The sequence below is a fragment of the Siniperca chuatsi genome, linkage group LG10 (assembly GCF_020085105.1).
Source record: "Siniperca chuatsi isolate FFG_IHB_CAS linkage group LG10, ASM2008510v1, whole genome shotgun sequence".
Classification (NCBI taxonomy): Eukaryota; Metazoa; Chordata; class Actinopteri; order Centrarchiformes; family Sinipercidae; genus Siniperca; species Siniperca chuatsi.
Window position 1 is genome coordinate 24,825,466 of NC_058051.1, and position 15,953 is coordinate 24,841,418.

A 15,953-nucleotide genomic window follows, 5' to 3' on the forward strand; every position below is an offset into this window, starting at 1 on the left:
AAAACATTACCTAGTAGCTCATTGGCTGCCATCACAACTTACTTTGTTTTGAGACTTTTTGAGAAAAAATGTCCAAATATCGAGCCTCCTCCTCCTTTTCCCTTCTGGCTCCTCCATGGTTATTAACCGTGCATAGCTGCCACCACCTACTGTACCAGAGGTATGGGGGGGGATGTTCTAAAAACAGCTTCATTTTTGATTTTGGAAGCCCCTAATAGATTATGTCGTCCGGCATACAGAGGCGTCAGATTAGAAAACATTTCTATTTGTCGTTCTAGAGGGCAATGACAAAAAAAAAACATATTTTGTTCTAATAAAATATGCATCCTTTGAGACACAGGAGGGCGTGACCATACTTGGCTTTACTAAAAGTAAAAATAAAACAATTTCCAAGTATGTCTGATTTGTGGAGTGCAGGCTGTAATGGCAGTTAGCTAACAAAATCACCCTTAAAGGGCCAGTTCACCCCAAAATCAAAAATACATATTTTTCTTCTTACCTGTAGTGCTATTTATCCATCTAGATTGTTTTTGTGTGAGTTACCAAGTTTTGAAAATATCGGCCGTAGAGAAGTCTGCATTTCTTGAATGTAATGGAACTGTACGGCACTCAGCTTGTGGTGGTTAAAGTGCCATAAAAATTAATTTGTAAAACTCAACAGCAATATCTCTTTCCAGAAATCATGACCCGGTTACTCAAAATAATCTCACAGATTTGTTATGAGCAGTTTCATGTAGGAATTATTTTCTTTCTACTGATAGTTCCTACATGAAACTGTCAAATGTTCTTCTAATTAATATAAGAAACAAACATAAATGCCATATTTCCATCATGTTTTCCAAATGGTTTTCCACCATTTTAAGTCTGACTGGTGCTCTTTTAATTACTTCATCTCTTCTTCTGCAGTGGTTTAATGGCCCCACGACTGGAGAATTAGCACCACCAACTGTATATCTTGATGCACTCAACTCCTAATGTTCGCATAACGGTAGTGGGTGGAAATACACATTAATTTGCATTTTCTTTGCCTGATTTTCTAGGAATTGTATTAATTAAATTGTGTTTGGTCAACACTTATAATACAGCACACGATTTACAGTGTAATTTTGTTATATCAGTCAGGTACCTATATAGTACCTATATAGTAGACTACGGGGAACAAGGTAGTGACAATTGGGCGTGTACGGGCAAGTATTACACACTGATATTCTACGAAACCTATAAAGTAATTACAGTAAGTACAGTTATAATGTGCTACCAAAACGGTGGGGGGTACAGAAAGGAAACTGTTTTGTTACCCAGTACTGTACCTCAAAGGTACCCACTATTTACAATAATAAATATAGTTTATTCTCCTTCCTTCTAAAATTGTTGCTCCCTTGTTCCCCACAGTTCTAGTATTTTATTGGTACCTGATTCTTACAATGAAATTACATTGTGAATTAGTGTATTATAAAGTTTTAACCAGTATTGTCCTTTGATTTTGTCCTTCAGGGTTTCCCCCTCAGCTGCTTATTGTGGCATTAATCGCCTCTCATACCGCCCCCCCCCGCCCCTTCCCCGTAGTTTCTACACAGGAACAGCCTACGTGTTTTCCTCCTGAGGTAAAGTGCACTGTGCGTTTCCTCACACGTCTGGCAATGGATCTAAAGCTTCGCAGCTTCGCCCCTTGTGTTTGAGCTGATTTTAAAATCCAGTCCCTTCACTGTTGTTATCCACATCCTCATCATCATCAGACCCAGCGGGAGCAGAGAGGAAGAAGAAGATGGGGTGCTGCTCGGCACGATGCATGCTGATCCTCCTGTGTTGCCTGCAGTTGGTGAGATGTTTTTCTCTCTCACACATGATGCTTCGACACAAACACATCTGCTTACACATCAGGCCAGCCGCTATGTTTTCCCCTCTGGTGATACTTAGCAAGCAACTTTTACTAATGAAAATCACAAATTAAGCTACTTTTTTAATTCATTAAATAAGACTTGTTGTTTATTATAAAAGAAAGTTCCTTTGTTGGTGGTTTGAAGCCTCATGTTTTATATTTTTGACAATATAAAATCTTACATTTAGCCCATAGGCTAGAATACTTTAATAATCACCAAAAACCAACTTAAATACCTGTTAAACTCATTCTTTGGTGTTATACTTGATGACCTTCCATTCACATTGTTATTATTAATTCAGGTTTCTACATCAAATGCAAACTGAAATTTAATATAAGAAATCAGAGCTGAAACGATTAGTACATTTATCAATTAGTTGATCCAGAGAAAATTACAATGTTGATAATCAATTGATTATTTTTAAGCAAAAATGCCAAAAATTCACTGGTTCCAGCTTCTCAAATGCTCATTTTTGCAGGTTTTCTTGGTATTCTCTCAAAGTAAAGTGAATATCTTTGAGTTTTGGATTGTTGCTCAGACAAGATGTCACTTGGGCTTTGGACAGTTTATAGACCAAACAATATGCAGATAGGCCTGTTGAAAATGCATATTTTTGTGGACCTGTTAATAAGTAAGCTTGTTGTAGTTGGAGGTTCTTATGAAAAGCAGGGACCGCCCATCACTACAACCACCACAATAAAAGGCTGCACCCACTTTGTCCTCCTCCTCGGTGTTTCCCACCCCACCCCCCTTCATGACTGACTGGGGCACCGACCTCAGAGGACATAACACTATAAACAGGTCTGTCTTTTCCCATGCTTTCCATGCTTTATCCCCCATGGCTCAGTTGCCTTGACAACTTATATGAATGAAAACTACAGCCTTGTGGGATGCACAAGCAAGAGATCACCATCGAACAAGCAAGAGGGCAACACAGCAACTCACCTGACCTTACGCAGACTGGTGTGACAAAGTGGATGTCTGCCAAGGTCTGTAAACTCTGTTTCTGCCCCTGTTGACCCCTCCAGATAACTGCGCTGGAGAGGCAGGTGTTCGACTTCCTCGGCTACCAGTGGGCTCCCATCATGATCAACTTCTTTCACATCATCGTGGTCATCCTGGGCCTGTTTGGTGTCATCCAGTACAGACCACGTTATGTTATTATGGTGAGGGAACTGTCTGATTTCCTTTTGAGCTTGCAAAAAGTTTGTGTTAAAGCACTGAATATTGGTTTATACCAGTGGTTCCCAACCTTTTTTGGCTTGGAGTTGTTTGACATTTTGGGAAATACACTTATTTAGATGAGAAGATCGATACCACTCCCAAATATCTGTCCCTTAAATATGAAGCTACAGCTGGTTAGCTTAGCTTAGCCTAAAAACTGGAAACAAGGGGAAACAGCTAGTCAAATGGTAACAAAATCTGCTAACTAAAAGCTCTAAAGATCACTAGTAAACACGTTTTTTGTTTGTTTAATCTGGGAGCAGATGCCAACCACCGAAGACTCCAGGAAGTTACTAACCCCCCATAAAACAGCAAATTGACGTTTTTACACTTTGGTTTTTGTACGGATAAAAACAAAACAAGGTATAACTTGTTAATTTGTGAGCTTTAGAGGTGCTGATAGGTCAGGGTCACCTTTGGACAGAGTCAGGTTAGCTGTTTCCCCCTGTTTCCAGTCTTTATGCTAAGCTAAGTTAACCATCACTTGGCAGTAGCTTCATATTTAGCCCACAAACAGAGTGGTATCGATCTTCTTACCTAACTCTGCAAAAAAACTGAATAAGTGCATTTCTTAAAATGTCAAACTATTCTTTTAAAATGAAAACTGTCCACTTTTGACCCTTCATCATAGATGCAGTTCAACCTATTTTTTCTCCTTTATTTAAATGTGACAAAAGTATGATATGTAATTAAGTTAATAAAAGAATATGATAAGACAAACACAGGAAAACAAAGATAAACAAAACATGTAATCATCAAGAGAAAACTGCTGTGATATGCAGAGTGAACTGGCGTATTATTGATTGGATTGTTTGTCTTTGTGCATGAGGGCATGTGTATGACAATGTGAGTTGTACTACATAAATAATGAAAAATTAACCAACAATAGTAACAATAACAACAATCATTATTACTACCATCATCGTCACAGCCCTTAACAACACCTTATAATAATAATAATAATAATAATAATAATAAAACCCAGCGACAGATGAGACTGTTTGACTCAGATTGTTTCATTTGAAGGATTTTTGTAGTGATAGTATCCAGTATTTCACAAGAAGAAAGCAACATTTAGATAAAAGTTTCTTTCTTCTCTCTTTAATCATCTTGTGATGCCTCAGATTTATCGTGGGAACCAGTGACTTTACACACTTAGAATTAGGACATTTGTGAGACAAAAAGAGGAGCCCTATATGTTACACTATGACCATGTTGAAAAAGTTTTATTCATTTTATTTTATAATGTTTTGGTCTCCTCAGTACCTGCTGTGGACGTTGTTGTGGGTTGGCTGGAATGTCTTTGTTAGCTGTCTCTACTTGGATCTGGGAGGGCTTTCAAAGGTAAGTCTAATGGTCACATAAGAGTCAGATAATTAGAGACCCATGCAGTTTCAGCTCCTAAATACAGTGTTCAGCTCTGTGCATGTCTCAGGAGCTGCCTCCAGAAACAGTCACATAACACACCTTTACAGTGTGTTTCTGTTCTCAGGTACAAAATATTTAGCGTCATAAAGCGACAGTAGCTGTTTATGTCCCCTATCTGCATTGGGAAACATATTGAATTGGTCTTTATTGATGATGATGACAATAGTTAGACACAAATTATTGGTGTTAGTATTAAATAATTATAATGATGATTAGTAATAGTAGTAAAGTATTAGTCAATAGTCAGTAGTATTGGTTTTAGCAGAAAAAACTTAAAATAATGAACGGATTATTTGATTAGTTGACAGAAAACAATTTCAAAAAGTTCAAATTTTCTGGTTTCTGCTTCACAAATACAACGTTTACGATGATCAGGCTGTGATTTAAATACTTTTTAAATTTTTTTTACTGATGGTCAGCCTGAGGAAGTAGTTTTAAAACATGTTTGGAGTCTGATAACTAACTGATGGGCATTTGTCATTATTAGTTGATATTTTATACTAATGACTTATAAATGAATCAGTTCATGCAGTTATTCTTTCAAACTTTTTCTACTGTCTTCAGTTTTGGTCTCTTACTCCCAGATAATTTATTGAACCTTGACTCAACAATATAGCATTTAAGATTTATCTTTTTTTATCTTTCTCTCAGGACTCATCACTGTGTAGTAAAGCATTACATTTCCATTACAATTATAGGTATTGATTTGTTCTATCAATTACATAATTGCCTTCTCTTTTCTTCACTTTGTACTATTACTACTAACACTACTATTACTACTACTATTTTGCCAATATGTAACTCTGCAAGACTTGGGAGCATAACCAGAGCATCAGAAATTAACTGAACCCCCTGCTTTTACCTGCTTTTAATAATAATTATGGTTTACGATCCTTTTTCTGTACATATACTAAAATTTGGGATGAAATATTACATTAGAAATACTGCCTCCTTTTTACAATTTAAACATTTATACAGATATTTCTTTCTTTCTGGATCAAAATGGTAATAATTAAAAGAACGTTTCAACGACCAACCTCTTTAAATTCTGTGTAATACATTTAAAATAATTTTTCTTGCTGTTTTCTGCCAAATGCTGTTTTCTTTTTATTCACTTTTAAAATATAGGTTTGTGGCTCAGTTCTTATATACGAAGAATGTTTTTTTTTTTTTTTTACTTTGTTACTTTTATTGTTTTTGTGTTTGTCTTGTCTTTTCATGCTATTTTATTGCTTTTTGTCTTCTTTATGTGGGACAGACAGTTTTAAAACTGAGTCAGGCCCACAGCTGGTAAAAAATAAAAATAAAATAAAATGAAAAATTCATAGCTTAATCCATAATGAAAATAACTGTTAGTAGTGGCCCCAGACAGGAAGCTAGCATCATGTTCACACTACACCTGATCCTTGTTGCAGGTCAGATTTCTCTCCCATCTTTTTTTTATTTTACACTTTCTACTCTTCAAAGTTACCTTCACATCTCTTCTGCCTGTTTTGTCGCTGCAGGACAGCGATATACTCTCCCTGGGAGTGTCGTCGCATCGCTCGTGGTGGAAGGACAACGGGCCGGGGTGCGAGAGCGAGGGCCTTCCCTCCGCCGGGTGGCAGAACCAGCAGAACCCGGAGCTGACCACCGTGCTGAGCTGCTGGCTGGAATACCAGTACATAGAAATCCTGCACTGCATCGTCCAGCTCCTCGTTTCAGTGAGTCTCTGTCACAGTTTACCAAGTAACTCATTCATCACATTAGTTTTGTGTCGTACATGTGGTGGAGGAAGTATTCAGATCCTTTTTTTAAAGTAAAAGTACTAATACCACACTGTGAAAATACTCTGTTACAAGTAAAAGTCCTGCATTGAAAATGTTACTGAAGTAAAAGCATGTGGGTATATTGAGGAAAATGTACTTGTATGTACTCAATGAAGAAAAAACCCTCTAAATAAAAATAAATTAAAATAAAAAAACAACCAATAAAAAATTAAATCATCCCATTTGAAAAGCTGGAACCAAAAAATGTTTTTAAAAAATTACTTAAACGATTATCAAAATAGATGCCACTTAATTTTCTGTCAATCAACGAATTGATTAATCAACTAATCATTTCAGCTGTACTTGTATATACTGTATGGTAGTTTAATTTATAACAAAACATCATAGCATCAAGCTCTTCAAATTTTTTGCGTGCAAAAATTCCCTCTGAGATTTAGTGGAGTAGAAGTAGAAAGTGGCCTTAAAAGAAAGTACAAGTACCTCAGATGTGTACTTAAGGACAGTACTTGAGTAAATATACATTACATCCCAATATTGTTTTAATATCAATAAATATGCATCTGCACACACAGGAATGGACTGTTGCCTAGCAACAGGGACTAAATTGGAAAACAGATCTGGAACATTTAAAAATTTCACCACATTATTACACGGATATCAGCTGCCAAGCTTCTCAGCTACGCCTCTAGTTTCTCTTATTATGCATAAATGTAATTTACTGAGATACGGTGTCTTCTAGTTTGTGGCAATTAGTGATGCAAATCTGCTTTTGAAAAGTAGAAGAGCATCTGAAGTGGCATCAGTCTGCTGTATCATCCTAAATGTACATATTAGCTTTCTGTACTGCATGTGTAGCATTCAAAACAACTGTATTAATCTCTGTAAGAGCGACTGTATGCAGCAGCTCCCCACCCAGATCAACAGAGACACACACAATAGATACTGTAGGAAAAGTACTGTTAATCACAAAACTAAGAACATTCAGAAGCCATACGATTAAAAACTATATGTGGAATTGGTAATACATACATTAAGAAATAATTATATTAATTAAAAATAAGAATATCTAAACAACAAACCAAAATTATACACAATCCAAAAAAATAAAAACAATCTTGTGGCCATTAGGTTCAGTTTGTACATATGTTATGAAAGCAGCAAACTGTTGTATCTCACACTGCAAAAGGTGACAGCCATAGGTTTTGCAACATGTATGAATTTGTATTTCTCTCAAATCAATGCAAAAATGTCACCCATTTTTCAGGGTTAGGGTCAATTATTGTATTAACATTTGGGAAAGGTTTTGTTCAGGGCTTTGTTTATGTTACTGTAAGAAAATCCCTGAATGATTTCCCACGGTCCAACTTCTTTTCATACAAATCAGATGAAAAACATGTAATTTTAAATAAGCACAATATTTCCTGTGAGATCAACCTGATGTAGTCACTTTGCTATAGATTAATTACACAGACTATTACTTGTATATATAAATATTTAAATGTTTCAATCAGTGTACTTTACATTTTGATACATGTTGATATGAGTTTTCTCTCACTGCACATATGAGATCTGCACACAGACATTTTGACTTGTCATAGTAGGAAAAGCACAGGTGTTACTAATAACATTAACAAAGCAGCTAAATTCATTTTAATTTTATTATTTACATCTGTGCTTTTCCTACTCTGACGTGTCAAAATGTCCTATAAAATCTGTCATATGACTGTCAAGAGAAAGTATGCTTTGTGAGGACAATTTTAAAAAATACCCTCTTTTTACTACGTGATTAACTTTTAATAATTTTTGTGTTAATGTCCACAGCTCCTGGGATTTGTTTATGCCTGCTACATCGTCAGCACTTCCTTAGATGAGGAAGACAGCTGTAAGTACGCTCCTGCTCAATGATAAATCTGGCAAATTTATTTGACATACATTGTCCATTTTTAAAGACATTTTTAAGTATTTCTGTCCCCTTAAAGTATAAAAGAATGCTTTCCACAACATTTGCCATTCCATTGTTTACACTGTGATTGTTTTGCTTTGTATCATTTATTTATGTTGTTCTTTCCCCGCTTATTTTAGTTAATTTCATTGGTGAATTTCATCATCCATGTAAACCCTCTCAGTTGATCTTCTAGTGTACAGTCCTGCGGGTAGGTTCAGTGGCACGATCGCCATTACCTCTTATTTGCACCCATTCTATCTATGTCATTTCCCATCTTATTTGTTTAACATCTCATATACAATGTATTTTTCTTATTTTTGCTTAGATTATAAATAACCACAAAAATAAAGTGGTTGAGGAAAAGCCGAGAAGGAGCCGGGCAGAAGGGGAGACAACTTCATCGACTGTCATCGTGTAATTGCTTTGGCCTGGTTGTCAATAAAAACATCTGTCGCAGATGCTGAACCTCACTGTGCACAAACTGTACACACTGTCCTGAGTTAAGAGGGGAATGTTACTGTACATCCAGTATATCACTGTATAAAAAGTGTAGACCTACTCATAATGTGTTTTTCCTCAGGCCTCAAATGCAGTAAATCTACATCTACCTCTGTATGTGTGTGTGTGTGTGTGCGCGCGTGTTCAAAAGAGATAGAAATCACTAGATATTAACCACTCAAGTACAAAAGAAAAGTGTGATTTAAAAGATGTAAATAAATAGCTGTTTTTTTCTGATGTTTTGTAAAATGTATAAATTATTAATAAGTGTCATTTCAGTTAGAAAAAGTGACCATCCCAACGTGTGTAGTGTATGATGCAATTCAGTGAAATAAACCACGTCTACAATACACCTTTTAATGGGGTGATGTACATATTTTCTTCATTATTAAACATTTATAAGACGAGGAAATGCTGCTTTTTTTCTGCTCTGGATAATTTGTCTTTCCTAGAAGCAAACATATTGCACCGCCACAGTATTATATGCTTATGATTGTTCTTATATAGTTTTCAAACGCTTAATTACTAAGAAAAGGGTGTTTTATCAGTAAATGTTTTGTAAACACGGGCACAAACTGAACATACTAATCTGCTGCTGCTATGTAGCCGTGGCGACGCGTCTTTTACGTCACCGACGTCATTTCCGCCCCCCAGACCCCGGATGAAGCTGCCGTTGGGGCAAGTCAGCAGGGCCACCAAGGCTGGTTGGATTTTAATTTAACGGTGAGGGGGTCGGAGCGGATTGAAGCCCCGCTGGATTAATGTCGACAGGCCAGCGCGGAGTGCCAGCAGGGCTACGAAGAGCAAACTGTCCGCGCCGAGCAGAGAGGCTAACCGGCTAATAGCTGTTGCTAACTGTGTTTAACTGTTAGCAAACTAACGCGGAGCAGGGAAGCAGCTTCTCCAGCTATTAGCCTCTCCACACAGCGGAGTTTGTGCAGCTTACACACTGTACGTCTTGTCAGGGCTTTTGTCTCTTAACACAACACCTGGTGGATGAATGATGTCTGCCGCTAGTATTGACCCTCAGGTAAGCAGCGAGGAGAAACGCTCAGCTTCAGGTTTTTATTTCTACAGAGAGGCGAGATGTGCGGTGTGTGCATCCCACTCTGAACACGATGCCACCATTGGCAGCTAGTCAGCTAGTTAGCCAACTGAGAGGGGAGGTTAGCTAGAAAACTGGTCTCTGCTGGTAACCAAAGGCCTGGACCACAGCTTCCAGTGGGTATCTGACAAATGTTGGCACAACACACCGCCCAGCGCTTTTTTTACTGTATATATCAGCCAGGGTTTCAGAGGAGACGTCTAAACATGTCAGTGTGCAGCTAGGATAATGTGTGAAGCTTTGACATAACATTGGAGACCCATGCAAGCTTTCTTTATTTCTCCTTTCACATGCATTCCTCCTTTTAATGTGACCATAAGACATCGAAAGGACAAGATGCAAGCAAAGGTAAGAGATAAATGTCTCCTGACCTTCCAGATTTTCTTATCTAAAGATGTAGCACCTGTTTAGCACCCTGTTTATCATAGTATACAACTGTCACCTGATACCTTTTATGTAACTTACTCATGTATTGTTGTAGCCCTTATATCAACAGAGAAACTCCAACAATATCTAGCCTACATAGCATTAAATAATGTCTTTGCATCATTACATATTTTGCTCCACATGTTTGCATTGTAGTTGTATGCAGTAATGAACATACATCAGTTTATCAATGGAAAACACCTTACACATTTCACATTTTGTCTACTCTGCGGCAGACAGGATAATCTATTTTAAATATTCAACACTAAACATCATTCATGTTGTTTTGCTCCACCCATGGACTTATTTTTTCATTCTCTGGTTATAGTTTCAGTCCAGCTATTAAATGTTAGAAACAAGTTATTAGCACTAGTGCAGAAGACATTTTAGTTGCATATTTTTTAGTGAGCACCTTCTTGTGTTCTGTTTGCATTAATGTAACTTAATTTTAGCTCAGGTGATATGGGGATTCTGTGATGTTGTAATTCCAACTTGTACAATGCAGATATTTTAGGCTTCACAATAGACTTGGCATCATTAGGTTGTTGTGTAAATTCGGATGCTCCAGCTTTGACAGAAAGTTTGATTTTATTGCAGCCTTTCCAGTTTCAGTGCAGAATGGTTCCCTCCACCAAAAGGATACAGTCCATGACAATGACTTTGAGCCTTATCTCACCAGCCAGTCTAATCAGGTAGGAAACACCTTTGAGTTGTCTTTTGTGAAGCTAAAATTATTTTATTTTGAACTGATTATCAACAAATCTCGTTGCCCTAACAAATTATCTTAATTCTATTTTTGTTTGTAGAATAACAGCTATCAATCAATGACAGACCCTTATCTGTCCAGCTACTATGCCCCCTCCATTGGATTTCCTTACCCTCTCAGTGAGGCTCCTTGGTCTACAGGAGGGGACCCACCAATTCCCTACCTGACACCCTATGCCCCCCTCAGCAATGGAGACCATCACTTCATGCACGACACCGTGTTTGGGCAGCCAGGTGGGCTCAGCAGCAGCATCTATCCTCACAGGTTTAACTTTTTCCCCGAGAACCCGGCCTTCTCAGCCTGGGGCACCAGCGGTTCTCAGGGTCAGCAGACTCAGAGCTCAGCTTATGGGGGGAGTTACAGCTACCCACCCAGCTCTCTAGGAGGCACCTTAGTCCCTGATGGCCAGACAGGTTTCCATAGTGACACCCTGAGCAAGGCTCCAGGTATGAACAGCCTAGAGCAGGGCATGCTGGGCCTAAAAATAGGTGGGGATGTGACAGGAAGTGGCTCCGGTGTGAAGAGTGCAGGCTCTGTGATCGGTGGCGGCGGCAGTGTAGCTGCAGCTGTTGCCACGGGCAACGGTGGCACACCAATTGGAGTGCCCCCTCCAAAACCTACATCGTGGGCTGCTATTGCTAGTAAACCTGCCAAGCTGCAGCAACAGAAGACCAAGATCAAACCTGGCACACCCATAGCTGGAGGAGCTATGCCTCCACCCCCCATTAAACACAACATGGACATTGATACATGGGATAATAAAGGGACTGCTACCAAGATGGCCCCTCCTTTGCCCACCCACCACCACCACCACCATCACCACCAACACCACCAACAGCACCAGCCCCAGCTTCACTCTCATGCTCCCAGTCTCCTACCCCCCCTTCAACAGTCCCTACAGTCTGCCCAGTCCCTCGTGCAGCAGATGACCATGCAGGGTCCTCCACCTCCTCATCCACAGTCTTACCAGAACCACAACTCCGCTCCAACGCCTCAGACCCGCTGGGTAGCCCCACGCAACCGCAACTTGTGCTACAGTGGTGGAAGCTTGGACAGCAGCGGCTCCTCTAATGGCGGCGGTGTTGGAAACGGAGGTGGAGGGTGCGGGCTTGTGCCTCCAGAGCCGGGATCAGAGTCCCACCCCGTGCTGGAGAAGCTGCGAGCAGCCCACAGCTACAACCCCAAGGAGTTTGACTGGAACCTGAAAAACGGCCGCGTGTTCATCATCAAGAGCTACTCTGAGGACGACATCCACCGCTCCATCAAGTACTCCATCTGGTGCAGCACGGAGCACGGCAACAAACGTTTGGACTCAGCCTTCAGAGCTATGAACGCTAAAGGTCCCGTCTACTTGTTGTTCAGTGTCAACGGCAGCGGCCATTTCTGCGGCGTGGCCGAAATGCGCTCACCCGTGGACTACGGCACCAGCGCTGGCGTTTGGGCGCAGGACAAGTGGAAGGGCAAGTTTGATGTGAACTGGTTGTTTGTTAAGGACGTGCCAAATAGCCAGCTGCGCCACATCCGCCTGGAGAACAATGACAACAAGCCAGTCACCAACTCACGTGACACTCAAGAGGTTCCTCTGGAAAAGGCAAAGCAGGTGCTCAAGATTATCGCCCAGTACAAACACACCACCTCCATCTTTGATGACTTTTCCCACTATGAGAAGAAGCAGGAGGAGGAGGAGGTGGTGAAAAAGGTAATAATTTCCTTCAGACTTAATATATGACACTTTTAAATTAGAGGAGTAAAGATATTTATGGACTGTACGAAAATTATTGGGATAAGGGAGAAACCTTATATTTAACTTTTTGGAAAAGCAAGACCCTCCCCTTGACGAGAAGTAAAATTAGTGATTGCCAAATTTACGATAGATGAGGCTGCAGAGAGGTATAAGCACCGTAATATTTTTGCCCGACCCCGGATTCCAAATAATAAAAATTAATGTGATTTTCGATCTGAAGATGTTGCCAAATATGCGATTAGCTGTCTCTCTGTCTGTCATAATTAAACCACTTTCATAATTCTGAGTCACATTACTAAGCTCGTTACCCAGGTGTATTTTGGTGCTGTTTTTAGCTTCTTGTCTGACTGTGATGACCAAAATAAAGCCATGATACAGAGTCAGCACTGACCCATGACAAACATGAAAGCCTTCTTGTTGATGTAACTATTTGATTTTTTTATTATGTAATAAATGTTAGAAGGGAAGGCGGAAATAAAACATGAATATAGGGTAAGAAAAAAATTAGACCCTACCCTGCTCTCCCAAAAAGTCAAACTATCCTCCCTTAAGCGAAAATAAAAATGGCCGTCCCCTTTTCTGACCACCCCCTCCCTGCCCAATAATATTTGTACAGTGTCTTATTTGTAAGCTGGTTTTTCTTCTTTTCATTTGTTTTCTATCCATTGGTCATTGATTTGAAGTGATTGAAAAGTTTGCCCATGAAATATTTAAATATTGTAGCATCAAAAGTGATGAGATGTGTATTTCTAATGTGACTTTTCAATAAAGCTTTGCATGTTTTTTTTAACAGAGCTATGAGCCTGCCTCAATACAGAGCCGATCCCGAATTGATCAGGTAAAGTCTGTTATCTTAATTCTCTCTCTCTGGGTGAGGGCCGGTTGAGACGAGAATTTTAATACGAGTATTTTTCTGATGTTGATATATATCACTGTATGACAAATGTATGAAAAATCACATACATGAAGTAATCAAATTGATCTTTAATGCATTTAACTGTGTTCCACTGTTATGTATCACACCAGACAAAACTCTTCACATGTGTAAAAAAAACTTTGTCTATAATTAAAATTTGCTCAGAATCATTCATTTAGACAAAAACGATAACATAATATGGTCAAATTATCACAATGTAATTCCACTGAAAGTCGGATTAATGATGATATTGAATCATTCGTCCTCTGGGTCTGTGATGTGATTGATGTGATGTTGATTAATCTGTATTAATTTCTTGATTTATTTATTTTTTTCAGGATCGTCAGAAGTAAACAGAAGACGGCTGTCGACGAAATTTAGATTTAAAAAGAAAACACAAGGACATAAAGAAATTGAAAACTAATATTTTTTTCTATTTAATTTTGTTGACTTTGGCCCATGTCAAACTTTTGACCCACATTGCTCCTGGTTCCCAGTCTTTAAGATGCGTGCAGGGATGAAGCTAGTTCCACCGGTTGAATCGCTTCAATAATATATATTTTCTTGTTTTTTCTGTATTTTTTAGCCTCATAAATCTCTATCGCTACCCTGGAACTTGCATTCTTAACTAAATATAAGTAACAAATATCTGCACGTCTGTTTTTGAAAATCTCTTGACAACATGCTGCTGATATTCAGTGACTGTTCACTTTGTGGTTTGTGTGTTGGAGAAATGTTAAGTGCTTGTATTGGTTAATCTTAACGAGTGAACAACACTTTTGACAAATGTCTGCTATCTGTGTGTGGCCAGTTGTATTTTATATTATCAGAAGAAAAAAAATAACTTCTATAATGCCCTTTTTTTTCATGTGAGGGGTGTCTTACTTTGGTGGAGGAATGTGTTCACTGAAAGTTTCTGTATGCATAGACTTAATCGTGCAAGGCTGTGATGTTAGAAAGCATAAATGTTAGAAAAATATTTTGAATGATGTGTATCACCTGGCTTGCAACTGATTTAAATTTAGCATTTAAGTGGAGAAAATGTGGGATTTTGTCTCTCCAGAGTGGAGCCTTTGGACATTTATTTTCAGCAACTAGTATAAATGAAATTAGTTTTTTCCAGAACTGTACCTCAAAATTTTCAGCTAGAGATTCAGGGAAGATATGTCTGGAGATCAAACGCTCTTAAAGGTGGTCCCTCTCTTTCTTATTTAAAGAATGGAAATACAAATATACTGTATGAGTTCAGGTTTTTATCAAAAACAAAATTTGCTTTCTGTCTTATTTCCCTGTTACAGTGACTTTTATGTCCCTCTCTTCCTTGCTGTTCCAACAGAGGTCTCTGTTTATGAAATTCTGGAGGAAATGTAGCATGTAGTGCTTTTAAAACTCAAGCCAGGCCTGTCATTTTTTGTTTTTGTTTTGTTTCTTGTTCTTTCTTAACATAATTATAATCTTGGCATTCTCATCATTTTCATTGCTATAATCTGTCCACATCATCCTCACAAAAATGTAAGCTTTAATGTACTGGCATTTCTAACTGAGATCGCCTCAAAATGTTTAACTGTAGCATTATACTTAACTGATTTGTCAAGTGTATGAAAACACAGAGACTAGCCTATATGGTATATGTTTGTGACTTTTTTTAAATTGCTTGCTGTATTGTGTGTATGCAAGAGTGAAAGAAAAGAGAGGGAGTATGGCTGTGGAGCAATCAGAGTTATATTACTGGTATTGGAATATAGAAAATTTATGCAAAAAAAAAAGTTTTAAGTCATCCCTGAATTAAATATCCATTGTATCAGAGGTCACCATCACATTCTTAGATTTGATCATGCTCATTATTAAAGATATACTTATCTGTTATCTGTGTTTTTTATTATGACTATGAATCAGGATGTTGTGCGCATGATCAAGTCAATTTTACTAATATAGTCTGAAATTCGCTATAAAGGGATTTACAGTCTGTACAGTATACGACCCCCTCGATTCCAACTCCCAAAAATGATAACGTCTGTCCAGTGGTATGAATAGTTTATTTAGTTCAGGAAGTAGGAGAATTTTCTCAACCCACATTTGGAGATACATGGTTTTCACTGGACGGGAAGGGGGATGAGAAATTGTAATCTGAAAATTAACTAAAGCTGTCAGACAAATGTAGTGCAGTAAAACGTATAATATTGCCTCTGAGCTGGAGTGGAGTAGAAGTATAAAGTTGCATAAAATGGAAATACTCAAGTTTAAGTACCTTG

The 15,953-nt window shown here is 38.4% G+C and overlaps 2 protein-coding genes across 3 annotated transcripts; both read left to right on the forward strand.

Moving 5' to 3' along the window:
• Positions 1-1,570: 1,570 nt before the first annotated feature.
• nkain5 (sodium/potassium transporting ATPase interacting 5) lies at positions 1,571-9,104 on the forward strand. Of its 2 annotated transcripts, XM_044211547.1 has the most exons (7): positions 1,572-1,819; positions 2,909-3,046; positions 4,368-4,448; positions 6,038-6,235; positions 8,123-8,183; positions 8,384-8,454; positions 8,572-9,104. In XM_044211547.1, exons 1-6 carry the CDS (start codon positions 1,766-1,768, stop codon positions 8,437-8,439), a joined length of 588 nt encoding a protein of 195 aa, XP_044067482.1. In that variant the 5' UTR covers positions 1,572-1,765; the 3' UTR covers positions 8,440-8,454; positions 8,572-9,104. The 2 variants fall into 2 exon arrangements, with proteins under 2 accessions (XP_044067483.1, XP_044067482.1); XM_044211548.1 differs by lacking the exon at positions 8,384-8,454 and having other exon boundaries at positions 1,571-1,819.
• Positions 9,105-9,364: 260 nt separating this feature from the next.
• On the forward strand, positions 9,365-15,567 carry ythdf1 (YTH N(6)-methyladenosine RNA binding protein 1). Its single transcript, XM_044211544.1, has 6 exons — positions 9,365-9,774; positions 10,170-10,197; positions 10,873-10,967; positions 11,082-12,740; positions 13,579-13,623; positions 14,040-15,567. The coding sequence occupies exons 1-6, from the start codon at positions 9,745-9,747 to the stop codon at positions 14,052-14,054; spliced, it is 1,872 nt and encodes a 623-aa protein (XP_044067479.1). The 5' UTR covers positions 9,365-9,744; the 3' UTR covers positions 14,055-15,567.
• Positions 15,568-15,953: the final 386 nt, after the last annotated feature.